The sequence below is a fragment of the Ranitomeya variabilis genome, chromosome 4 (assembly GCF_051348905.1).
Source record: "Ranitomeya variabilis isolate aRanVar5 chromosome 4, aRanVar5.hap1, whole genome shotgun sequence".
Classification (NCBI taxonomy): domain Eukaryota; kingdom Metazoa; phylum Chordata; class Amphibia; order Anura; family Dendrobatidae; genus Ranitomeya; species Ranitomeya variabilis.
In genome coordinates, this window is record NC_135235.1 from 517,528,968 (window position 1) to 517,556,066 (window position 27,099).

Genomic DNA, 27,099 nt, shown 5'->3' on the forward strand with positions numbered 1-27,099 from the left:
ATGTTAGTCAATGCAGAAAAAACGCATCCTGCAAGCACTTTTGCAGGATGCGTTTTTTCGGCAAAACGACGCATTTGAGACGTAATGCAGTTAACGCTAGTGTGAAAGTAGCCTTAGTCTTCTAGCAATAATCTCCTGCTGATAAAGAAGTGACTTTATTGAAACTACAGCAAGTGGCCCAGTAAGTGACCCATTGCTGGAATCAGGATCTCTGTAAATAAATCATGCTGCTTTCAGATTAGATGGCAAAAGTTTAGTGACCAATTCCCTTTAAAAACTGCATAGAAGTCACTGCTTTAACCGCATTAGTATGATCTATGCGAAAAGCTCTTCTTCTACAACCTCCGTATGTAACTTGGTCCTTAGTACAAAGCTATAAAACAGACATCCCTAAAAAGCGGAATAACTAAGTGAACCATATCAAGTCCTTTACATTTTCATATAAAAATATATCTTTCCCAAACTAACACACTTTCTATGATCTCTCATGTTTGATGTATCACTGTGCAACAACTTACAGACATTTATGAACTCAACTTTTTTTTTGGGGGGGGGGGGAGCAAAAAGAAAAGAAAAAAAAAAAGGGCATTTTAAACTACACCTGCAATCTGGATTATAAAAAGACGTCTATTTTCTTAGTTCATAAAATTCCCTGACTATAATCAGTGCTGTTTGTAACGCAAGACCGGCTGCACATTAAAAGTCTGACTCATCACTGTCAAACCACAAAGGTAACATTGCATTCCTGTTTACAACATTTTAATAAAGTCAATCGCAGTTCCTCGCCAGTCAGAGATTAGCAATTTTTTCCATATGCAAAAGGAGACTTCGATTTAACCTAGTTACGTCAGCAGTCTAAACGCTGAACACAAAAAGCAACACGATACAAATATCACATCAAAGTGACATTGAATTACGGGGAGGTAAGAATACATTTAGAAGTGAGGGAGATGGGGGTTGCGAGTAGCTCTGGCCCATGTAGGGTAAGTGCACACGGTCAGTAAACGCTGCGGGTTGGACGCTGTGTACTTGTGCAGCATCCAACCCGCAGCGTCTGGATGTTACAGCATAGTGGATGGGATTTCAAGAAATCCCATGTTCACTATGCGTGCACCGACGCCCGCGGCTTCCCTGCAGAGGCGGACATGCGGTGCGTCTCTCCAGACCTCAGCATGTCAATTTCACCCATACAATGTATTAGATGGCAGCGCTTTGGATGTCCAAAGTGCTGCCAGTTCCGAATCGTCTGCACATAAGCTTAGATTTGGTAGAGCCAATAGGCAGCTGGAGCTTTTGTGTAACTATCATTCAGGACGAATAGATATGGATATACAATGAAAGTGACCAAGGATGGTTACCCGAATTTGCAGACAACCCACTATTAATTGAAAAAATACACTTTTACAGACACAGGAAGAAGCTCGTGAACAGTCACTTAATGGGATTTTGACAGCAGGTTTTTTCTATGTTATCTGAGGGTAGCATGAGGTAGGGGTTGAGACATTTATTTCAGCGATGTGCCACTAAAGGTACCGTCACATTAAGCGACGCTGCAGCGATAGCGACAACGATGCCGATCGCTGCAGCGTCGCTGTTTGGTCGCTGGAGAGCTGTCACACAGACCGCTCTCCAGCGACCAACGATGCCGAGGTCCCCGGGTAACCAGGGTAAACATCGGGTTGCTAAGCGCAGGGCCGCGCTTAGTAACCCGATGTTTACCCTGGTTACCATCGTAAAAGTAAAAAAAACAAACAGTACATACATACGCGTCCCCCGGCGTCCGCTTCCCTGCACTGTGTGAGCGCCGGCCCTAACAGCAGAGCGGTGACGTCACCGCTGTGCTTTTACTTTCACTTTACGGCGCTCAGTCAGAGCAGGAAGCGGACGGCAGGGGACGCGCAGGTGAGTATGTACTGTTTGTTTTTTTTACTTTTACGCTGGTAACCAGGGTAAACATTGGGTTACTAAGCGCGGCCCTGCGCTTAGTAACCCGATATTTACCCTGGTTACCAGCGTAAAACATTGCTGGTATCGTTGCTTTTGGTGTCAAACCTGACGATAAACGCCGGTCTGACGACCAAATAAAGTTCTGAACTTTATTCAACGACCAGCGATATCACAGCAGGATCCTGATCGCTGCTGCGTGTCAAACTAAACGATATCGCTAGCCAGGACGCTGCAACGTCACGGATCGCTAGCGATATCGTTTAGTGTGAAGGTACCTTTAGGCTGTTGTCTCAATACAATGAGTGTTTTATCAACAGGAGATTATCACTGCCTGGACTGGTGCCCAAGTAAGCCCTGTTCCAAGGCCACCACATCACTGATTAGCAGTTTACTGTCAATAAACAATGCACGCAAAAAAATGCACATCAGGGGTGGGGGCGGGGTTAGCTTTCTGAGTTCTGCTACATGCTACATCTAAAAAGTCAGATTGTAACACAACTGCTGCACCCAGTAAACTAAGTGATACATTGTTGGATTCCGGGTCTATTCAACTACATTTTGCTGCTCTCAGACGAGTTAACAAAAACAACCTGGTGACAGAGTCGCTTTAAGAGGAGTAGATAATTGGTGAACGTTCTTCCCCATTATTCACTTGTGTAAACATGCTGGCCTCTGAGGAATGAGCATGTCAGCAAAAAAAAAGTTGTTTTTTTTTTTTTGTTTTATTACCGGCACTTCTGTCTGTCTGCTTAGCCTTTGCTGGTCGGGGAGTGTTTTTTACAATTAAAGGACTTTTCTCTGTGTGTTCTTTTTATTGTCTATGGGGGCAGTAATGGGGGTGTCTTATAGACTCCTCTCCATTTCTAACCCCTGGGCTAGATGTCAGGAGACATTACACGGCTGACATCAACCCCAAAAACATTACCCAGATTGCCAACGCACCAGGGCAATCAGGAAGAGCCGAGGCGATACACCATTTCTGGTTATTAGTTTAGGAGGGGGACAATATCCATGGCCCCTTTCCAGTCTATTAATATCAGACTGCAGCTGTCTGCTTAGCATTTGCTGATTCCTAAAAAAGGGGGGACCTCACTTCATTTTATTGGGGGTCCCCCCTTTTAATAACCAGTAAAGACTACGCAGACAGCTGTGCACGGTTATTAACGGTCTGGGAAGATCCATGGAGATTTGTCCTTTCCCAGAATAATAACACCGGCCTCCTGCTGTCTGCTTTCACTTAGCTAGTTATTAAAAATATGAAGGATCAAACACCACTTTTTAAAAAAAATTATTTAATAGGTATAAAAAGGCTAAACACACTTTAGTGCCACATGAAAGGCATTAAAGGGTTCTAGTTTATTATATGTTGGGTGCATGTGACATTAAATATTTACAAGTCATCTATTCTATTTATTCTATCTATATCTGTATATAAGATTGCTTTATTACTTAGAAAACTAGCTTTAAATTACAGAATTACTGTACGTAAAAGTTGATGTTAAAAACGCATTGCATACGGATTACACGTCATTCGGTTATCATACGGATAAAAATCGCATGGCACTTGTCCTACTATTCAGGAACAACATCGAAGCAATTTTATTTATGCAAATGATTGCAAGCCCTAATTCAGCCTATCGGGGCTTACTAAAGGGAAACGGTCACACGGTTTTTGCTACCTAACCTAAGAACAGCATCATTTATGGGCACAGATCCTGATTCCAGCAATACTTACTAGGATTCTTGCTGCCCTTTTGATAAAAATCACTGTTTTATCAGTAGGAGATTACTTCTAGAAGACTAGTAAAGTTGCTGTCATGTAGTGCCACCACACCCCCACCACTGGGCCACTATCTCATGTTGCTCTCAGGCGGGGTAGCCAAAACCTGGTGAATTCAAGTCTATGAGCTTGAATCCTAGTCTCACCACAGGCAAGGCTTCTTAAACGAGACATTTAGGGAATTCTTTTAGGGTATGCTGAGAGAGGTGCAGCAAGGGATGGCACTAGGTTCACAGCACATAGCAAGGCTTTTGCCTTGTGTCGCCGCACATGTCAAATAGCCGCATGCGGACGCATCTGCATACAACGCACATCCCTGCGTACCCAATGTTACAGATAGGCACGCAGGGAAACGCAGGACGCATACAGAAGTAGGCGGAGCATAGGCCGGGTTTCAAGCAGGAAGAAGGGAGGAAAGACGCTGCCATCCGCAGCCCTCCCAACCGCGAATGTGAAACCAGCCTAAGTCATCAATATATGATTAGTGGGTTCCAACACCCATCAAGCCCACCAGTGGGATCTGAGCCGTGGCAGCCCCTGATCAGCTGTTATCACATCTGACTGTGGCTGCATGTAAACAGTGTACGGAACAGAAGAGCTTCAGGCAGTCAGCAGCCACTGATCAGCGGAAGTGTTTACAGTCACTCCGCTCGGCTTGGGCAAACTGGGACCACTGCAGCCAATAGGCGGCCACTGATTGGCAGCAACGGTCACATGACGCCCCGACGGGTGGTGCCTCCAGTCATTACATTGTGCCAACCCCCACTAGATGTTGATGCCAGCAGATCTGCAGGGGAAGCAGCATTGCCTACAGAAGACCGTGGCCAGTCTGGGAGCAGAGTACCTTTTTTTTTTTCCTTTCTCACCTCTCTGGGTCCACTAATAAATTGTTGGAAAGGTCATCAATACAGAAATAGTGAACAACCCCTTTTATAAGTATACACTTCTCCTTAGGAGAAAAAAGTATCAAAAAAGTGCAAATATTGGACCTCAGAATAAATTGTGGATGGTAAAACTGGCTCAGCAGAACTAGGCAATAATAAGGATGGAATATATTTTGGAAATCCTCGGCATATATAAATGTGAACTCCACTAAGTCCATCAAAATCTTCAAGGTCAAATACATTTCCAAATATCACAAATTCAGAAATGAACAGAAAACCGCTGCATTCCATCTCTGCGGCTGGACAGGGGGATTCCAGCCCAGAAGGAAACAGTTTGGCGACCTAGGACATTAAAAATACTGCCGGGTTTAAATAAGGCCCCATACATTTCAGCTAAAGACAACCCCAGTAATCAGCTCAATTTATGATGTGTTAGCTCTTGCCGGCATGTTAGCAAATGTTTGAATGTACTTCTGCGCGGTTCCTGTTACACGTTAAGATATATACCTTTTCCCTTGCCCCAACATACGCTGACCTTTTCAGTAATGCTAGATTAAACAATATTTTTTTTTGGCTATTTACTCCTCACATGAAAAGGAAAAATATTACCCTGGTGTTAAATATTTTCACAAGCAACAAATCTGCAATTTAGGAAAATTGTGTGTGTATTTTTTAGGTGTAACATAAATGTCAGTGTAATAACTCAGAGTCCGGTCTACCGACATCGCAGAGAGAATCCCAGCAGGGACATTTCAGCTAAATTAATTTTAAGTAACTTAAAGTCATTTTAGTATATCATCTGTCTGTCTAGCAATCCTAATCTTTCAGTGCTTCTCAGTCTGAGAGCCCAGAGGATCGATCATCGAATTTCACAATACTAACAGCATAAAATAGTAAATGGATCTTAGGCCAGATGAGGCTGGTGTACTTACTTTACAAATCCTATTCAGCAGCGCTGTTTAATCCTAATAAGTGGATTTGCACTTGAAAACTTTCAAAAATGATTGTAGTCAATTTGACATACTTTAATAATCTACGTCTGGTCTTATAACTGCTGGAAAGCCAGGTGGGCTAGGGTTAAATCCTAGCACTACAGGCCATGATTAGATGGAGCACAAACAATGTAAAACACTGATTAAAAGTTACAAAGACAACCTAGAAAAAAAGGCAACCTGGGGTAAACACATGCCCACTGTGAAGTCATAATGAAAGGTAGGTGAGGTAGAGAATTTATGGTCAATTCAAATAACCAATCTGAGAAAAAAGTGATTCCCACTAGTATTTTCCTCAGTCTGTCAGACGAACAGTATAGCTATATGACCAACAAAAAAAGAAAAAGTTCGTGCGGCACTAGGATAATAAGTCTTCACAGGTAAGTCATTTCATTGGAACCATCGGACCTTTAAACATCCCCATCTCTGTCCCCGCACCTTCTCCTGCCTTCGTCCTCATAGCCTCTCCATGTATTCCTAACCGCTGTTTGTAGCGAATAAAGGATTCTTCACAGCAATACCTGGGTGAGTGCCACATTTTTGTCTTTACATTAGTATAGCTATATGATCTATCCTATAAACCACCTTTCATATGTACGGTGCACAATGTGTGCTTAAAGTATACCTTTTCATTAGTGGTGCCTCAGCTGAATGCTTTACAGCTACTAGCAAGGCTGAGCACATGTGGGGGTTGCCTGGTTGCTAGGGAATCCCCACATGTAATCAAGCTGGCTAATAGCTGTAAAGCATTCAGCTGCCGCAATGAAAACTAAATCTCCGAGCAGTCATAAATACTCGGAGGTCACCCGAGCGTGTTTGGGAAAATCCAAGCAACGAGTATATTCGCTCATCACTAGTGCTTACCTATGTTATAGTTAGTGTTCCCCAGGGTCTGGTACAATATCGACGCACGTTTTGTGGTACCTTTTTCTCAAGGAATAGAGTTTTAAATGTGAGGCTGAGGAAGGTAGTCGCCGAAACGCGCGTCGGGGTGGACGGGAACGGCGTGCATGTGTACTGTGACCTCCCACTGTGGTATGTACACGGACTATGTCTTTATCTATAATTTGGCTACATAAGATCCATGACATTAGTCTAATATTGTGATAAATCTGCATGAGGTAGTTACATGCCTAATATGGATCTTTGTACAATTATCTAGTGATAGTCACATGCACCCTGACCTGTCCCTTTGGTATGTGCTGGGTTTGATGGAGGGGATTTTCCCATCTGCTATGTTCTTATGCCTGTTACTATAAAATAAAGTTTTGTACGTTTGTATATTTTTGGACTCTTTGACTGCCCTTTTTTTTTTAATATATCTTATATATTGTGGTTAAATTGGTCGCGTCTTCTATTGCGCATGCGCACTGCCCTCTCCCCCGGAATTAGAGCATCACATCTTGGCACTCGCAAGGGCACACACGTCATGGAGAAATCTCCTACTGACTTCGCGGACACGCATGTCTGGGCGGTTGAGGACATAGAGGTGAGACCCGGCCAGATGCTGTAGGGCGCATGCGCAAGACGGCAGTCATTTTCGTGGAGTCAAAGACTAGAGTTTATAAATGACCTTCCATTTGTTGAATGATTATATGGGGGAACACCAGTATGTAATTGAAATATATATTCCCAGCCTCTTTTGAAACTTAACTGCTCCCTTTGAGTTTATTTCTTCTGATAAAAAAACCCTGCGGCTTCTTGTTCCAAGCAAGCTGAGGGAGCAGGGAAGCCCTAGATAATATATAATTTCAACTATCTAGTAATGAGTCCCCTTAATTAATAAAAGGGTTCACCAATTTGTATGCCTGCAGACAGTGACAGTGCAGGACCATCACAAGGTAAATGAGGCATTACATAATTATAATACAGAAAATACAGGTAAGTACAGAAAGGTGTTCGGAAACGTTGAGGTCTGTCGCTTACCACACATGTAGCTGTGTCACTAGGAACCAGGAATTCAATGTATCAGGCAGATTGCATTCTGCAAAACAAAATGGGACACTAATATTATATATGGTGATTACCCCAATATTGTGCAGCGAGCAATTCATAGACATATATTCATAACTACAGCGTCTGCATGTGGCTGAACTTTGCTATGCAATAAATTCAATTTTGGATCTTTATCTTTAAGTATGGGCCAATGTGACCTTCTCAGCTGAAGCAAGATCTGCAGCTACTAACAGAACAACAGCAACAACAAAAAAACCTTTGGATTTGCAGTACCATTACCATACAATTCACTCCGGTAATGCATAGACGGACATGTTGCAGATTTAAAACCTGAAGTGCTGCAGAAAATCTGCATTTATTCACCCTACAAAACAGATTTGCTGCAGCAAAAATCCATATACGTGATATGTGCCTATTCCGCTGTGGATTTACAGCAGATTTCACCCTCTACATTGCAAAGGATGACATCTGCAATAAATTCCCAATAAAGAATTGACAATAGATTTTAATAATCTGCGCCGCATGATCATTTCTTTGCAGAAATGTTCAGCAAAATTCACATGAGATGTGCTGAAATCCACTCTGCTGGCACGGTATTACACTGAAGATTTTCCACATATATTGTTTAAGATTATGGTCTTTTTTTTATTATGTATACCCCTCCTCACATGTAAAGTGCCATGGAATAAATGGCGCTATAATAAATAATAATAATAATAATAATATAAATCTGTAAATAAAATATGCAGCAAATAATCAACTTCTGAACATACCCAGAGCAAATTCTGCAGCTGTGTTAATGTGCAAATGGTGTGGTTAAGGTGCCCATTTCACCCTCTGCAGTACAAAGACGGACATAAACAGCAATAATTGACATGTTATGGACTTCATATCTGCAGACACATAGATTTTGCAGTATCTACATAAGATTCCTTCAAATACAGTATTTTGTTTGTTTTTTTTAAAATCTGGAATGCACAAAGTTACCGCTGTGTTCGGAGGAACCTCTGAATAGGCCGGTAGGGACCTGCATCTTAGATTAGCCATCTTCCCCCGGGCCCTGCTTCCAACTATTTTTTGTTTGGAATGCTGCAGTATTTCAGCCATTAAGTTTAAAATCTTTCTGTAGTGGACTCGTTTCTTTTAAATGCGTGTTCTTGTCCGGAAATAGATAATAGATAGAACATAAAAAGCAGGCAATACTTACTTTCAAAGAATTCATCATAATCTATTCGTTCCACACAACAAGTATACATGCGTAGAGCAGCTATTTTAATTTTCTGTGAAGGTGAAAGATACAAATGTCAATTTCAGAACTCAAAACACATTCAGTCAAAACTTGTATGGAACATAAATTTGTAATCTTCTAAAATTGTTTCTAATAAATACGATACATGAAATTCCATTACATACAAATCCCCCAAAATTCATAATCATTCCTATTAATAGTAAAACAAACTGGAGCCTCTGGGCCACATCCAGTCCGTTGGCTGACCCTTTTCATCAGGGCTGTAGTGTTGGAGTCTTGGGAGTTGGAATCCATTTTGGTGGAGTTCGTTTAAAATGGACCGACTCCTAAAATATATAATAAATTGGTGCAGTTTTCATTGCAGAATGTGCTGTAAATGTTTCATAAGAATTTGGGACAGTTATGAAATGTCCTGTAAATGTCTGTTCTGTTCCTGATCTAGGGATCTGGGCTTTTAGTTGAGATGAATCTGTGGTGCACTTTATGTACATGCTCAATAGTGACCAGTGCTGTGGAGTCAGAGTCGTGAAGTCGGAGTTGGAAATTGAGAAGTCAGAGTCGGAGGTTTGGCTTACCAACTCAACAGCCCTGCTTTCCAGCCTAAGGACCAGACCATCCAAAGGGCAGGAATCAATTGCGTTGCAGCGAGTTGGGGTGCCTGGTGATGAATGGCATGTGGTACCTTCATCTGGTGTCTCAATTTCCATAGATACAGATACTACTGAAGATAATGATGGAGCTGTCGGTTCACTATTCTACCATTCATCTTGTATGTTTGAGTCTCAGTGCAGGAGGTGCAATGAGGTCACTAGACCACACCTGCTCTGCGCAGTCTCCATGTGACCAGAGCAATGCATCTGGAAATGGGACTAAGAAGTATTTTTCATATTATTGTTATTATTATTAACATTTGTGTTGTGGAGGGAAGTGTGGAGACATAATACTGTGTTGGAGCAGTGGGTGGGTCATCATACTGTGTGAGGGAGGAACTGTGGGGGCCATCACACTGTCATGGGTGGACTATGGAATGCGATCATACAATGTGAGGGGTTGGGGTTATTATAATGACCGAGGGGCTGTGCATCCTATCAAACGCTGAAGGGGAGTGGTTTATCAAGGTACAAGGGCTGATTTACTGCTTTTTATAAAAGGCAGTAAATTACATAGTTTTGATTAGCTGCTACTGGTGAGAATGCATCTTACCTGTATGTCCTACCATATCATGTATTAGCAGTAGTAGATTATCAACATGCATATCTCTGCTTAACAGGTGCGGACTGGGACTGAAATTCAGCCCTGGCATTTGAAATCACACAGGCCCATGTTGTCCTTGTCCCCATGAACCAGATGAGATATATTACTAATATTAACCTGGATGGAGGAAAGCAAACCCGTGGACTGCTGGGGTAACTGATGGCTTCAGCGACTTTGTGCTTTGTCACAACTCTTAAAAGTATGGGTGTCTTGAGAACATCGATTCTGTTAACAACGTAGAAGACAAGGCGGACCATGACCAGACTGGCCCTTCTGGCATTTGCCCGAATTGCAAGATGACCAGTCCGACCCTACTGCTCAATATCAAGCATTAAAATTAATAATATATGTTACTATTAATATTGAGCAGAATGTCAGCCCATTGGTTTGGCCCTCCACAACAGTCACAGTCTCACACGTGGTCCCTTGGGAAATTTAATTGCCCAGTCCAACCTTAGACATACAAGTACCCCTGGGGTAAATATAAAGCTGGTTCTGAAGACTCCAATATGGGATACTGAGGCATGGAAGCCCTAGTCATCACTATTATTATTGCTGGCAGGCAATTCTAACATTTTTTAGATCTGTGTATTTAAAGGTTAGTATGGGGGATTTCTCCAAGAAATTTATGCCGGAAAATTGGTGTTCAAAAGTGGCAATTTATTACACCAACTACAGCAACTTTTTGAAAGTGGATGCAGCTTAGTAGAGCTTTGCATTGCCTGTCAAGATGTACTCCACAAAAGTTGCGTAAAATTATAGCAGAAATGTACTAAGTCTATTGAGTGAATCTGGCGCATTTTCTGCAGTGGACTTTGGATCAAGAGCTGTGGATAAAAAAGGTCAGCCTTGATTGTTTCACCATTATCTTTAATACACCAGAAAATATGCTTTGCATTAGGTTCATAGAGGTTTTTTAGTTGTACAACCTCATATTACACGGCTGTTTTATTCAAGTTGAACGATGGAGGTCACACTGCTCTGACATCATATAATCAGCTATTTTAAGAGATCCTGTCACTACGAAAAACCTATTAAATTGAGTGCATTGGCATGATACCACAAAAAAACACCAGTGGTGTGTTTTCACAAGAGAACCCTCCATCGGAACCCTACAAAGCCAAAGAGAGGGGATAGAAAGAAAGCACTATACATCTGGCGAGTCTGTGGTGTATCACATGAAATGCCTCAGGAATTCAGAGGCTCAGATTTACCATATGACAGCTTTCATTTAAAGCAAACAAACCACCAATATTAATTTCTAATACATCAAGTATGTGAAACATAGTCTCTTTTTCATTTCCTAATTGTAAATTTGTGTTTGTCTATTTAATATGCATGATTATTGGGAGGACAATATTATCGAAGCTTCATTTACATGGAAGTGGAGCTTGGTGATGTTCATTGACTTTATGGTACAGTGTTTTAAGCATGCTCTGTCACCTGTGCAGAAGTCATTGTGCAGAGAGGGGGGATGAGTGTGACAATCTTGTATTGTGAATAGCAGATCCTGTGTTATCTATGTGTAGCCTTTCATTGTAATCCTGTCTATGATCACAATGAGATGACTACTGAAAAGTGATTTCTACAGAACAGGAAGTGTCAGCCTATTAGATTTTGTGGCCACAGGAAAAAGTGCAAGATTTCTAGATTTTATTTTTAAATATACTGATATGGAAAATTAAAAATTATATATATATTAACCTAAAAACTTGATTTAAATAACAGGTAATTTTCTGATTACATATTTCCCAAATGAATGCAATGGGTACGCAAGGAAAATAAATCACTGCATGTCACACAATGAAATGTAGAGGCAGCCATTGTTTTGAGTGGATCTCAGCTATTCTTCAGTGCCGAGAACCAGACTGGATGGAGAAAAATAGCAGGTTCCAGTCTGAAAATCCTCAACTACAACCACAGCCTTCCTGAATATTTAACAAGAAGTAGTCTTGGAGACGTCCCTTCTAGGTAATTATTTTAAAATAAATCCATTACATTTAGGAACAGGGCAATAAAAAGTCATGCCATTAATCCCAGAAACTAGAGAGGTAATCCGGCAGAGATCCTCGCACAACACCGCACACCTTGCAGAATTTAGATGTAAATCTGGAAGGAAAGTTCCTCCGAATGGTTAAAGGGGAGTAAAATACACAAAGTCTGATTCAATGCACCCAAAATGGCAAAATCTGAACCCAAAGTTTTTATTAAATCACTTAACCTTTATTTAAAAGGAGTTAAAATGTCAGCATTTAGAGGATGCCAGATGCCACAAAACCACAAAGAACAGATGTCCTACACAGCTTACACACTGCATACTTCATTAAGCGGCGCTTTAAAAAAAAAGGGGGAAAAAAATTAAAAAACCTGAAACTGATATTTGCTTTATTTTCAAATAAACGTTTATGCAGACTTTCATTAAATGATGTGCGTCCAGTTGTCTTATTTTAGTTTACTTTGCCAAAATAAAAGTTGACGAGTGTTCAGAAATCATTTAAAAGAAAAAGAAAAAAGGTGTTTTTTTTTGTTGTTTTGTTTTACTGCATTGACTTTGAAGGAAAGAATATCCACGTCGTTAGGCTTAATTAGCTCTACTTATGTCTAGGCTTTGGCATATGTTCACTTTTTATATACAGGCTTTCATTTTTTCAAAAGTAAAAATGGAGAAAGGAGCAACATTCATCTTGTTTGAGGAGCTGTGAAATAAATTCAGCCAAAATGTTTTTTTTTCTACCAGGAATCCTTAAGTCTTAGCAAGTGAATGGTAGTTATGAGTAGTGTCTCTCGCTCTGGATGATCTGCCCTGTCCTGCCTTGCACAGGTAAATATCGATGTGAATGGGTACTGTGTAATACGTAATGGGTTGTCTCATCTAGTTAGTTAGAATTGCAAGGCGCTTAAAGAACAAGCAACTTTGCAATCTCTTATTAAACATACTCTCCATTCTCAATAACGACGGGATTTTTCATTTTGTAGTCTATAGCTCTTTGCCAAAATTACCTGCCACCTCAGAGTTAGGGCTCGATCCCACTTGCCACTATATCGGACAAATGCAATCCGATTAAAAATTGGATTGCATTCGGACTACTGTCATTCTATCATTGTGTGTTCATCTGCGATTTTCTTCCAGCTCTGATCGGATCACGACCGGACTGAAAAAAAAAAATTGCAGCAAGCTGTGATTGTATGCGGAGATCGGATCGCATTCACCAAGTTAATGGGTGCGAGAGAAAAAAAAAATAAAAAAATTACACAGCACTCGGATAATGCGATTGCTGTCTGATTTTTACACATCCATGTCCTTTGAAAAGCCAGCAATTCATCTGCTGTGTACAGTAAAATCACAGCGTGACGAAAACGGAACACATATAAAAGATATAAAGATGTCAGTGACATATATAATTAGTACAGTGCGTGTGCAGCTTACTGTACATGTATTTTTTTACGTACTAAATTATTTTCCCCCAAAAAAAATGTCATGGGATCCCCCAACAATATTTTAACCACCAGCTTTTGTAGCCCATTCCAGCTTTGTGCAGGTCTATGATCTTGTCCCTGACATCCTTATAAAGCTCTTTGGTCTTGCCCATGTTGTAGAGGTCAGTGTCTGACTGACTGAGTCTGTGGACAGGGGTCTTTTATAAAGGTGACTATGTAAGACAGCTGTTTTTAATGCAGGTAACGAGTTTATTAGGAGCGTCTAACTGGTCTGCAAAATGCAAATAAATTTATATACGGTAATTTATACAATGTGATTTTCTGGACTTTATTTTTGATATTCTATCTCCCAATGTTAAAAGTAACCTACCTTTAAAATTGTAGACTGTTCAAGTCTTTGTCAGTGGGCAAACTTACAAAATCAGCAAGGGATCAAACACTTATTTCCCCCACTGTATAAGAATATTTCCTTGGAAAACTGCTCTATGTAAAAGTTCATGTTGAAATCGCATTGCAATCGGATCGCATTCGCATGTACATTGGATGTAAATCGGATGCTAGGTGTTAAAAATCGGATTGTACGCTCATGAAAAAACGCATGACACTTACATGACACTTGTCCGACTTTTCAGGAACAAAATCGGACCAATTTTAAAAACACTAGTGTGTCTCCGGGCCTCCAGCAATACAGCTTGCAGAATCGCTAGATCTGGCAAGCATATTGCCTCTGCAACATGAGAGAAGTGCGGGGACAAAGCTGTGTCTCCCAGCAGCACGGAAGAGCGCACAGCTCGGACCATTACCTCAGCCATGACTCCGGCAAAAACCGTCAATCTTGAGGAACGAATCCCCCCTGATACCCAGCAAACAGGAAGACAGGAGGTAGGAAAGCAGTAGGATGAAGATGGGTAACATGAGACATCATAGGGATCTCCACAAATGAGACCTGAATGATGGGTTTACAGCAGTGGGAGATTTTGTGTTCAGCTTATTGAGCAGGTGAGCATCTGATAAGCATGTTTTCACTTTCAAGTATATGTGATTGCTTCGAACTCTAGTCACCAAGGAGTTATCATGGATCACTTTTTTAGTAGGCATCAGTAATTACCTTGTTGAGCTAAAAATGAATGTAGCATTTACATTTTTCAAAATTCAAGCCTTCAATCAACTGCATACCCAACAATAAGTCAGGATCACCGAAACTGAACACTTACATCCTACATTAGAAACCAATCTAGACACTGCAGATAAGAATTAAATGTAATCTGTCAGCAGGTTTTTGCTACATCTGAGAGCAGCCTGATTTATACAAAGAGAAGCTGAATGCAAAAATGCATCACTGTTTACTGGGTGCAGCCATTCTGACACAATCAGAGCTTTTACATTTAGCATGAAGCAGAGCTGAGAAAGCTAACCCCGCCCACTCCAGGCTCTCTATATACAATGTCCATAGACAGTGAGATGCCTATCAAAGGAGGGGATGTGTCGGAAAAGGAGGCCTGTACTGCTCTAGTCCAGCAATGATAAGCAATCATGGTGCTAAAATAATCATTGCAAACAAACAGGACAGAGCTCGATAAGAGAGGTATCGCTGAAATCTGTGTTTTAACGCCTACAGCATGCTGTCTTCAGCTAACATAGCAAAAACCTACTGACAGATTCCCTTTAGAAAGGAAATGTAAAATCAACCTTTTTACAAGAAAAAAAATACTTTTTTTTCCCTTACCCATTTGTTATATTTCAGTGGTCCCGTGAAGCCCATTGCCTCGATTATCTTGGTAAATGTTCCAACCTCTTCTTCGGAGGGTCGTAATTCATCTTTTGTGGCAAAGTTCTAAAGCAGGAAAAGGAGTAATAAAACACACATAAATCATAATGCAGTAAAAAAAAAATTCACATTATAACACTTTCTCAAATATATATATAATTAGGTAAAGGAAAAAAAAATACATCCTCACTTATTTAGTATAAAAGCTCTGGCCCATTTATAGAGGAAACTGAAGTTCTGAAGTTTAGCTCTCTGCTGTCTCACCATCTTGAAGGCTATGTGAGACCTCCTGTCTCTGAGCTGGAAGATACCGCTGTGTAGGGGAAGATATATAAAGCAATGTACGATGAATTCCTGTGTATTACAGAACAGTTCCAGAAGTAGATTAGAAACAGCTAACTTTCACCCATTACTTTTTGTCTTTCACTGGAGTTTGTCATGGTTTCCTTTTATTTTTGCACTTTACACAGCGAACCTTTCTCCCACTCTATATATTCCTTTTTTTAGCATTATATTAAGGGTTAATTAACCTCTTTTATTCAGACACACTTTGTAACCTGAGTATAGTATAGCCACACATTAGTGTTTTTCAGCTAACCAATGAACTGTGGTATTTTTGGTGTCACCAAATGCATTATCCCTATGTAATGCAGTGAATAAATGACCCAATTTTAATTCCAGCACCTTGCTTTGTTACGGTGTTTTTAATATTATTATTAATAAAAACTATGTTTTAATCTTTAATTTAATTGTACTTTTTTACATTGGTTAAATCCATGAGGTAATTCTTGTGTGATTTAAATATATCTACGGAGTGTCAGAACGAAACTCTATAGATTTACATTGTAAAAGAGACTTCCAAGACACAGAGCGCAATTTGATCCGGAGAGTCTGAAGAGCGGTGACATCACTGAGAAGAGGAGCGGAGCAGCGCTGGATCATGGAGATCAGTGAGTATCACATTGACACTACATTAACGCAGGATAAGGGGGATTATAAGCGACATCCAGTTCTATCCTTCCTCTGTAGTAGACCTGGTTACATTTAGAAATATGGAGACTGTGATATGCTATATCAGTGACATATCATCCTGTGCCACATAACCTATCTAGTATCTGTAGTCATAGTATATAATCTACCGGATACATATTATCCTGTATATAACATCTGATATCTATGTACATAGTTTATTACATAGAGTATACAGGAGAATATGTGACTGATATACATTATATTATACTATGTATAGACATCAGATGCTACATACTGGATAATATGTGCCTGATCGTATATATTATACTGTGGTACAGACATCAGATATTACACCAGACACATTATCCTGTATCTAACATTGGATGTCTGTGCATAGTATCACTGATATATAATATACCAGATGTACAGACATTTCATGTCATATACCATATATGTGATGAAAGATACTATATCTACAGATATTACACCATCATATATCTTGTGTATGAAATCTGATGTCTGCACACATAATACAGGATATATCAGTGACATTCTCCTGTATGTACTATGTGCACTGTATATACAATGATATATGCACAGGCTGATCACTCCTGGACCTGGCTACAGGACATACATAATATAATGTATGGCACTATAACCAAGGTCGTATGTGGCATTTATGCTGCCCTAGGCACTTTAAGTGGTCACACCTCCTACTGGTAAAGCAGACTAAGGCCATGTTCACATGGTCAGTATTTGGTCAGTATTTTATATCAATGGGGTGGGAAAGAGGAAATAATAATGAATAAAGGGTGGGGGTGGGAGAGAGGACATTATAATGAATAAAGGGTGGGGGTGGGAGAGAGGACATTATATTTTAATGAATTGAGGGGGGGGTAGAAGAGAGGAAATTATGATGAATTGAGGCCAGTGTGACAGAGGCCGTTGTATGATGCTGGTACTTGTGATGGAAGTACTGTATTTTTTTACAAATCCCAGCACATTCATCTCTACGTTACGACTTTTGTAAGAAGTATTCAGTGAGAACGTTCTGTTTTTTTATTTTAGGTCAATTTGTATATTGCATCCATTTTCTTTGCACATTGCACTTTGCATTATATGTTTTTGTTTTCTATTTTAAGAATAAATAATAAAAGTTATTTTTAGATCCCAACTTGCTTAGCTTACCTTATACATTTTGGTTGCATGATCCCTATTCCTTATATGGACCTGACCTGCGATATAAGAGACTAGCATCCCCCGACACGTGACAATCCAGCAGCTGTCGGCTGTACACTATAGCTGACAACTTGCTGCATCAGTCACTATCAGTGTTGGTACTGACAATAACAGATTAACCCCATAAATGCTGCTGTCAACAATGACTACAGCATCTAAATGGTTAACAGAGTGTGGCGGCTTCCTCTTTAATCCCATCTGCGCCTTGAGATCTTGCTAGTGTGGTCCTGATGCTTGACATGACAATTCATGGCCAAATAACGGTCTTAGGCTGGTTTCACACGTGCGTTTTGATCCGCAGCGTTTTAGCGCTAAAAAACGCATGCGTTTTTTTTCCCTATACTTAACATTAAAAACGCATGCGTTTTTTTAGCATGCGTTTTGACGCGTTTTCGGCAACGCATGCGCTTTTTGACGCGTGCGTTCAGTTGCAGAAATGCAACCTGTAGTAATTTCTAGTGGCATTTTTTTGCTGAAAAAAAACGCATGCGTTTATTCGCGGCAAAAAAATGCATTGCTGTCTATGTAAACGCATGCGTTTTTAAGCACATGCGTTTGCTTGCGTTAAAAACGCATGCGTTTTTATAGACAAACACAAGAAAACACAAGAAAAAACAAGAAAACCCTAACCCTAACCCTAAACACAAGAAAAAACAAGAAAACCCTAACCCTACCCCTAACCCTACCCCTAACCCTGACAAGCCACCCCCCACCATCAAGGTGATAAAGGGATCCAAACCCTAACCCTAACCCTACCCCTAACCCTGACAAGCCACCCCCCACCATCAAGGTGATAAGGGATCCAAACCCTAACCCTAACCCTAACCCTATATGACAGTCAATACTCTACGGGTTTATATTTTTAGTACTCTATAGCAATACCGTATATCTTGGGGTGTCCAAATTGAACAAAGCTTTTTATTAGAAGAATGTCCTGGTCACCAGGTCAACATAATAGCCAATTCCTATGGATCCCTAGGGTTAGGGTTAGGGTTTGGATGCCTTTATCACCTTGATGGTGGGGGGTGGCTTGTCAGGGTTAGGGTTAGGGTTTGGATGCTTTTATCACCTTGATGGTGGGGGTGGCTTGTCAGGATTAGGGTTAGGGTTAGGGTTTGGATGCCTTTATCACCTTGATGGTGGGGGGTGGCTTGTCAGGGTTAGGGTTAGGGTTTGGATGCCTTTATCACCTTGATGGTGGGGGGTGGCTTGTCAGGGTTAGGGGTAGGGTTAGGGTTTGGATGCCTTTATCACCTTGATGGTGGGGGGTGGCTTGTCAGGGTTAGGGTTTGGATGCCTTTATCACCTTGATGGTGGGGGGTGGCTTGTCAAGGGTTAGGGTTAGGATCCCTAGGGTTACTAGGGATCCTAACCCTAACCCTAGCTATTTCTGTTTATAGTGGGTTTTCTAGTTGATTTTGATGATTGGCAGCTGTCACACACTTCTCAGCATGCGTTTAAAAAACGCAAACGCAGGAAAAAACACATGTAAACGCCGCAAAACGCTGCGTTTTTTTTCTGCATGCAAAAACGCATGCGTCTAAAAAACGCGGCATTTTGCCGCGTTTACATGCGTTTTTTCACCACATGCGGTTTTTTTAAAAACGCTGCAGATCAAAACGCAACTGTGAAACCAGTCTTAAAGTGAACTTGTCAGCAGTTTTGGCCAATATAAGATATGGCCACCACCTTTCAAGGTTTATATCCAGCATTCTATAATGCTGTATATCAGCCCCCAGTCCGACCTGTAAGAATTGAAAAATAAGTTTTATTATACTCACCTGCGGGGCGGTCCGATGGGTGTCGCTGGTCTTGGTCTGGGGCCTCCCATCTTCTTATGATCGCCACCCTCCTGCTTGCTTCTTGTGGATGAGAAGACCCTGCATCATCCACACAGGCTCCCCGGCATCGCGCTCCTGCGCAGGCATACTTATCTGCCCTGATGAGGGCACAGCAAAGTACTGGAGTGCACAGGTGCAGGGGCTCTCTGACTTTTTCCGGCACCTGCGCACTGCAGTACTTTGCTCTGCAAACTCTGAAACAGACTAAGGGACCTTTTTAAACGCTTAGGAAGCCTTTGCAGGTGTTTTTTTCCTAATTATTCTAATTTACTGAGATAATGACTTTTGGATTTTTTTGGTTGTAAGTAGTGATGAGCGAGTATACTCGTTGCTTGGGTTTTCCTGAGCACACTCAGGTCTTCTCCGAGTATTTGTGACTGCTCGGAGATTTAGTTTTCATCGCGGCAGCTAAATGATTTACAGCTACTACCCAGGCTGAGTACATGTGGGGGTTGCCTGGTTGCTAGGGAATCCCCACATGTAATCAAGCAGGCTAGTAGCTGCAAGTCATTCAGCTGCAGCGATGAAAACTAAATCTCCGAGCAGTCATAAATACTCTGAGGTCACCTGAGCGTGCTCGGGAAAACCCGGGCAAAGGGTACACTCGCTCATCACTAGTTGTAAGCCATAATCATCAACATTAACAGAAATAAACACTTGAAATAGATCACTCTGTTTGTTATGACTCTATATAATATACGAGTTTCACTTTTTGTATTGAAGAACTGAAATAAATTAACTTTTTGATGATATTCTAATTTTGTGAGTAGCACCTGTAAGTGCAGGCAGCATTCCAACGGAACAAGTGTGACTGCTACAGAAGTACTGCATGTCATGGTTGAACGCAGCTATAAGCAAGAGAGCAACGTCAGACAGCATGGAGGATCTGTCCAGCACCGACAAAAGCAGCAATAGACTAAATTACTCACAGGCGGTTCCTGGCACGGTTGCAGCTCAGACTCCAAAGTCAGCTGATAATTTTTCTACCCAGGAAACAGTGAGAAGAGCCTTGCAGAAAATGATCCCGGGTGACAACAGACCTTTTTAACGGTTTTTGAAAGGATCACCGAATGGGAGAAACTTCAGGCAGAGCAGTGGGCGGAAGTCCTGTTGCCATACTTAACAGGGGAACCACAAAAGGCATACTATGATTTAGACTTAGGCTACTTTCACACTAGCGTCGTTCGACGCACGTCGCAATGCGTCATTTTGGAGAAAAAACGCATCCCGCAAAGTTGCCTGCAGGATGCGTTTTTTCTCTATAGACTCATTTGCGACGCATTGCGACGGATTGCCATACGTCGCATCCATCGTGCGACGGATGCGTCGTGTTTTGGCGGACCGTCGGCCCAAAAAAAGTTCCATGTAACTTTTTTTGTGCGTTGTGTCCGCCATTTTCGACCGCGCATGCGTGGCCGAAACTCCGCCCCCTCCTCCCCGGAATTCACAATGGGCAGCGGATGCGTTGTAAAACTGCATCCGCTGCCCACATAGTGCTACATTAACACACTGTCCGTCGGTACGTCGGGCAGACGGTTTGCAACGGCCCGTACTGACGGACTAGTGTGAAAGTAGCCTTAGAGGATGCCAAAGAATATGCAAAATCAAAAATGGAAATTTTGGCGCTCTTGAGGCGCGACAATCTCTGTTGGGGCACAATGGGTCCACCGCTGGACATATCACCAGAACAAATCCCCTGCTCCCAAATGTTTGATCTGCTGCTCCTCGTCCAAAAGTGGTTGCCGCTGGAGTCCTCTTCTCCAGCACAGATGGTCAAGTTATAATGGACTGATTCATGCACTCCTTTCCGAGCCCGATGCCCAGGGAGATCCCAGGAAAGCCGATCACTTGACCGGACTGGTCAAAAGTTATCACAGTGGCGAGGGTTTCTTGGGGAGCCAACGCACTCCATACTGTGGGTCCCATCAGAGGGCGAAGGGCAAAAAGGGGGTGGGGCATTCAAAGTTCAAGGGGGGCAGCGGAGGTCATGCCGAGGGTCTTATTGGAGGATGTAATTTAATGGAGCTGTCACAGTACAGGTCATAAAGCTGCCCGTTGTCCCCTAACTACCAAGCATGGGAAGCTGATGATCATTCTATGCATATCCGGATTGCAGTGCGGACTGTCCACCCGGCGAAGGGCCCCAAGCTTGTCCTTTTAAAAATGAATGGTCTGCAAATGACTGGACTACTAGACTCCGTGAGTTTGGTGATTCTCGTGAAGGCCACTGTCCCCCTCCACTTGATTCCTGGGAAGAAGGTGGGTGTCCGCTGCATTCACGGAGATGCTAAAGACGATCAAGTGACAAGAGTAGTCATTGTGATGGCCCGAGGTACTGAGCTCCATGAGGTCGGTGTGGTCCAGGACTTATTTCACCTGATTACTGTAGGACTGGACTTTGTGTTATTTTGGGATTTGTGGGGGAGAGATGAAGGCCTCAATTGCTCGGGTAAGAGACGGGTTGGTCCTAAAAAAGTCTCACCAACCCCACAGCCTAACGGGTTTCCTTTCTGTGTAATGGTGGAAGATGAGGAGGTGGTATCCTCAGAGGTCAACATTCCTGAAATAGTGATGACCGGAGAAAATTTTGGGTCTGCCCAACATATGGACCTAACTCTAAAATAAGCGTTCAATAAGGCAACTGTTATAAACTGCATAGCACAGGAGCCAGGGGTTGCCACCAGGTTTCCCTATTTCATGTTGAGTGTATTATTGTATCGGGTTACTAAGGTGACGGAGGAGATAGTGGAACAATTTTTTGGTACCAGGATCCTATAGACTGAGTGTGTTGGACATGGCCCATTAACTTGTCTTGGGTGGCCATCTGGGGGTGAGCAAAACTCAAGAACATCCCCTTTTGCCGCCTACCCATCAAGGCATGGTAATACAGCGATTCCACTGAAACTCTGAAATGTTTGCTGGTTATGCCAAAAGGGGACATTGAAGACATTGAAGGGGACATGCTCTTCAAATTTATGTTAAGAACATATAACTCTGCCCTTCACCTCTCCAAACAGACCTACTTCACCACCCTGATCTCCTCACTATCCAAAAACCCCAAGAAACTTTTTGACACCTTTCACTCCCTCCTCAGGCCAAAAGCACAAGCCCCTATCACAGACATTTGTGCTGATGACCTGGCCTCCCACTTTATAGAGAAAATAGATAATATCCATCAGGAAATCCGCTCCCAGCCACTAAGTGCTGTGACTCCCATCCCTCCCTGCATTTCACCTAACTCACTCTCCATATTCGATCCCATCACAGAAGAAGAAGCCTCCAGGCTCCTCTCTTCCTCTCGTCTGACTACATGCACTACGGACCCCATTCCCTCTCATCTCCTCCAGTCTCTCACTCTCCAGTCGTCACAACTCACCTAACTACAATCTTTAATCTCTCCCTCTCCTCAGGCAACACTCTATCATTAATCCATTATTAAAGAAACCCTCTCTCGATCCATCCTGCACAAATAACTACAGATCAGTCTCCAACCTCCCCTTCATCTCTAAACTCTTGGAGCGCCTGGTCTACTCCCGCCTTACCCATTACCTCTCCACTCACTCCCTCCTAGACCCTTCACAGTCCGGCATCCGCCCCTACACTCGACAGAAACTGCACTCAACAAAGTGACCAATGACCTTATGACAGCAAAGTGTAATGGTGACCACTCTGCTCATTCTTCTCAACCTCTCTGCAGCTTTTGACACTGTTGACCACCCTCTCCTACTCTCTCTAGGCTCCAGTCACTAGGCATTAAGGACACTGCTCTCTCCTGGTCTATCTTTCTAACTGCTCCTTCAGTGTTCTTTTCCCTGGCTCCTCTTCCTCTCACTGTTGGGGTACCTCAGGACTCAGTCCTTGGCCCCCTTCTCTTCTCTCTCTACACGGCCCCAATTGGACAGACCGTCAGCAGATTTGGCTTTCAGTACCATCTTTATGCCTATGACACAACTATATACGTCATCACCTGACCTTACTCCTGCTGTACTACAGAACGCCAGTGACTGTCTGTCCCCAGTCTCCAACATCATGTCCGCTCTCTATCTGAAACTCAACCTCTCCAAAACTGAACTTCTTCTGCTCCTGCCGCCTACTAACCACCCTAAATCTGACAGTTCCCTCTCCGTGGGTCGCACCATAATAACGCCCCGGCAGCACGCTGTCTGGGTGTTATGTTTGACTCCGATCTCTCCTTCACATCCCATATACAATCTCTTGCCTGCTCGTGCCACTTACACCTAAAGAACATCTCTAGAATCTGCCATTTTCTCACCATGGAAACAAAAACCCTCACTGTCGCCATGATTTACTCCCGCCTGGACTACTGTAACGCTCTATTAATTGGCCTACCCCTCATTAGACTTTCCCCGATTCAGTCTATCCACAATGCAGCAGCCAGGGTCACCTACCTGGCTAATAGGTATTCAGATGCAGCCGCTCTTCGCCAGTCGTTACACTGGCTACCCATTCATTATAGGATCCAATTCAAAGTACTTGTTCTCACCCACAAAGCGACCCCCTTACATCTCCTCCCTTATTTCTGTCTATTGGCCTAGGCGACCGCTGCGCTCTGCAAATGACTTTCGACTAACCGCTGCACTAATCCATACCTCCCACTCCCGTCTCCAAGACTTTTCCCGCGCTGCACCAATCCTCTGGAATGCTCTACCCCAAGAAATTAGGACCATTCACAATTTACATAGTTTTAGGTGCATCCTCAAAACATATTTGTTCAGAGCGGCCTAATAAAAGTCATTTTAGGTTTGTGTGTGTAGCCCATTCACTACTTCCATCTATCCCCCATCCCCTGAAGATGGCTCAACCATCATTGTAAATACATCATTGCAAATACAGACCTGTACTTTGTATCTCCCCCACCTCATTGTAGATTGTAAGCTCTCACGAGCAGGGTCGTCTTATTTTGCTTTAATTATTGTATTGTTAACGTTGTTACTTATGACTTTCATTTGAAACTGTTAAACTGTAAAGCGCTGCGGAATATGTTGGTGCTATATAAAGATTATTATTATTATGTCACAGTAGCCGAAGCGCTGTTGAAGGCCCGAAAACTGACATGTTGGAAATTGCTGTAGCAGAACCAGACCCTGTTCTCACATTTGCCGAGTTGTACAGATGTCATAGAACACGAGATTATGACGGAACCCCATGTGCGGCTGAATTCGAAGGCCGACGAGAATTGATCTCCAAGGAAGTGAAGAATATGCAGAATCTCAGAATCATTGAGAAATCTAAGTGAGGGTGGTCTAACCTGATTGTCCTGGTTCCAAAACCCGTTGGAGAATGGAGATTCGGTAACAATTATCGGAACCTGAACAAAGTCTCCAAGTTTCTCCGAAGCCGCATGTCGATGAGCTGATCAAGAGACTTGGGCCGGCAAGGTACATACCCACTTTGGATCTAACAAAGGGAGATTGGCAAATCCCCAAGGTACAAGAAGCCAAGGAGAAGACGGCTTTCTCTTCGTCCGATGGTTGCATCCAATATATCCGGAAGCCGTTCAGACTGTAGGGAGCTCAGGCCACCTTCCTGAAGGCCATGGACTGGATCCTCGCACCCCATAAGAATTACGCTGTGGCATACCTGGCGATATCGTAATCTTCAGCCTGGACTGGAGAAGTCATCTGATCCAGGCGGTGTATGATATTCTCAGTAAGGCGGGGCTCTCTATAAGTCCAAAAAATGTGCCATAGGGAAACAGGAGGCCAAATACCTTGGATATGTAATAGGTAGAGGCAAAATCAAACCCCAGATCAATAAAGTGGACGCAACACAGAACTGAATGAAACCTCTCTCAAAAAAGCAAGTTAGGGCCTTTCTGGGAATCGTGGGGTACTACAGGAAGTTCATTCCAAACTTAAGGGGACAAAATCAGTCATGGCCAATTGGACGACAGAGGTAACCTTTCAAGAACTGAAAGTAGCTTGGTATAAGAAGCCAGTCTTGGTTGCCTCAGACTTTAAAGAAAGAGTTTGTGCTCCAAACGGACACCTCAAAAGTCAGATTAGGAGCAGCCCTATCTCAGGAGATACACGGAGAGGAGCATTGTGATGTCTACCTGAGTAGGAAATGGTCAGCATGTGAGAAAAATTATTCCATTGTAGAAGAGGAATGTCTGGCCATGGGCGGTAGGCACATTGCGAGACTATCTGGTATGGCTAAAATTTAAATTAGTGTCAGACCATGGCCCACTAAGGTGGATGAGGATGAAAAAAAAAGAATGCTTGTGTCACCCTGCTGGTTTCTAGCCCTGCAGGAAGCCAACTTCCATGTGTAACATAGAGCCAGGAATTACATGGTAATGCCAATGCCATCTCGAGAATCCCGTTTCTAGTGGTAGAAGGTGCCAAGCCCATGGCTTTAGGCGGGGGAGGGATGTATATACGGAGGCTGTCAGACACATAGTGGATGGGAGATAAACCTGGAGTAATGCTTTAGTACATATAGGACTAAAAGGGATTAATCGATCATGACAAGTTGATTGTGTGCAGCTGCAGAATTGGGAGAGATAGCTGCTCACCATGTCTCCACCCCAGGGTGTGGTTCATTTTGTAAAATTTCATTATTTACCATAATGTAATGATTACAATTAAACTTTCATATATTATAGATTCATTATCCACCAACTGAAATTTGTCAGGTCTTTTATTGTTTTAATACTGATGATTTTGGCATACAACTCCTGATAACCCAAAAAACCTGTCTCAATAAATTAGCATATCAAGAAAAGGTTCTCTAAACGACCTATTACCCTAATCTTCTGAATCAACTAATTAACTCTAAACACATGCAAAAGATACCTGAGGCTTTTAAAAACTCCCTGCCTGGTTCATTACTCAAAACCCCCATCATGGATAAGACTAGCGACCTGACAGATGTCAAGAAGGCCATCATTGACACCCTCAAGCAAGAGGGTAAGACCCAGAAAGAAATTTCTCAACAAATAGGCTGTTCCCAGAGTGCTGTATCAAGGCACCTCAATGGTAAGTCTGTTGGAAGGAAACAATGTGGCAGAAAACGCTGTACAACGAGAAGAGGTGACCGGACCCTGAGGAAGATTGTGGAGAAGGACCGATTCCAGACCTTAGGGAACCTGAGGAAGCAGTGGACTGAGTCTGGTGTGGAAACATCCAGAGCCACCGTGCACAGGCGTGTGCAGGAAATGGGCTACAGGTGCCGCATTCCCCAGGTAAAGCCACTTTTGAACCATAAACAGCGGCAGAAGCGCCTGACCTGGGCTACAGAGAAGCAGCACTGGACTGTTGCTAAGTGGTCCCAAGTACTTTTTTCTGATGAAAGCAAATTTTGCATGTCATTCGGAAATCAAGGTGCCAGAGTCTGGAGGAAGACTGGGGAGAAGGAAATGCCAAAATGCCTGAAGTCCAGTGTCAAGTACCCACAGTCAGTGATGGTGTGGGGTGCCATGTCAGCTGCTGGTGTTGGTCCACTGTGTTTCATCAAGGGCAGGGTCAATGCAGCTAGCCATCAGGAGATTTTGGAGCACTTCATGCTTCCATCGGCTGAAATGCTTTATGGAGATGAAGATTTCATTTTTCAGCACGACCTGGCACCTGCTCACAGTGCCAAAACCACTGGTAAATGGTTTACTGACCATGGTATTACTGTGCTCAATTGGCCTGCCAACTCTCCTGACCTGAACCCCATAGAGAATCTGTGGGATATTGTGAAGAGAAAGTTGAGAGACGCAAGACCCAACACTCTGGATGAGCTTAAGGCCGCTATTGAAGCATCCTGGGCCTC

The 27,099-nt window shown here is 42.6% G+C and overlaps 1 protein-coding gene across 2 annotated transcripts in view; it reads right to left on the bottom strand.

Annotated features, from left to right (window-relative positions):
• The window catches only part of UQCC1 (ubiquinol-cytochrome c reductase complex assembly factor 1), a 155,004-nt gene that overhangs the window by 82,570 nt on the left and 45,335 nt on the right, over positions 1 to 27,099 (bottom strand). For both annotated transcript variants that reach the window (XR_013213399.1, XM_077252165.1), the window contains exons 4-6: positions 15,227 to 15,334; positions 8,767 to 8,839; positions 7,530 to 7,587 (exon numbers count right to left, since the gene is read on the bottom strand). Coding sequence is in view for 1 of the 2 variants with exons in the window: in XM_077252165.1 (XP_077108280.1) it covers positions 7,530 to 7,587; positions 8,767 to 8,839; positions 15,227 to 15,334 (239 nt within the window). In the remaining variant the exon portion in view is untranslated. The remainder of the gene's footprint in view (positions 1 to 7,529; positions 7,588 to 8,766; positions 8,840 to 15,226; positions 15,335 to 27,099) is intronic.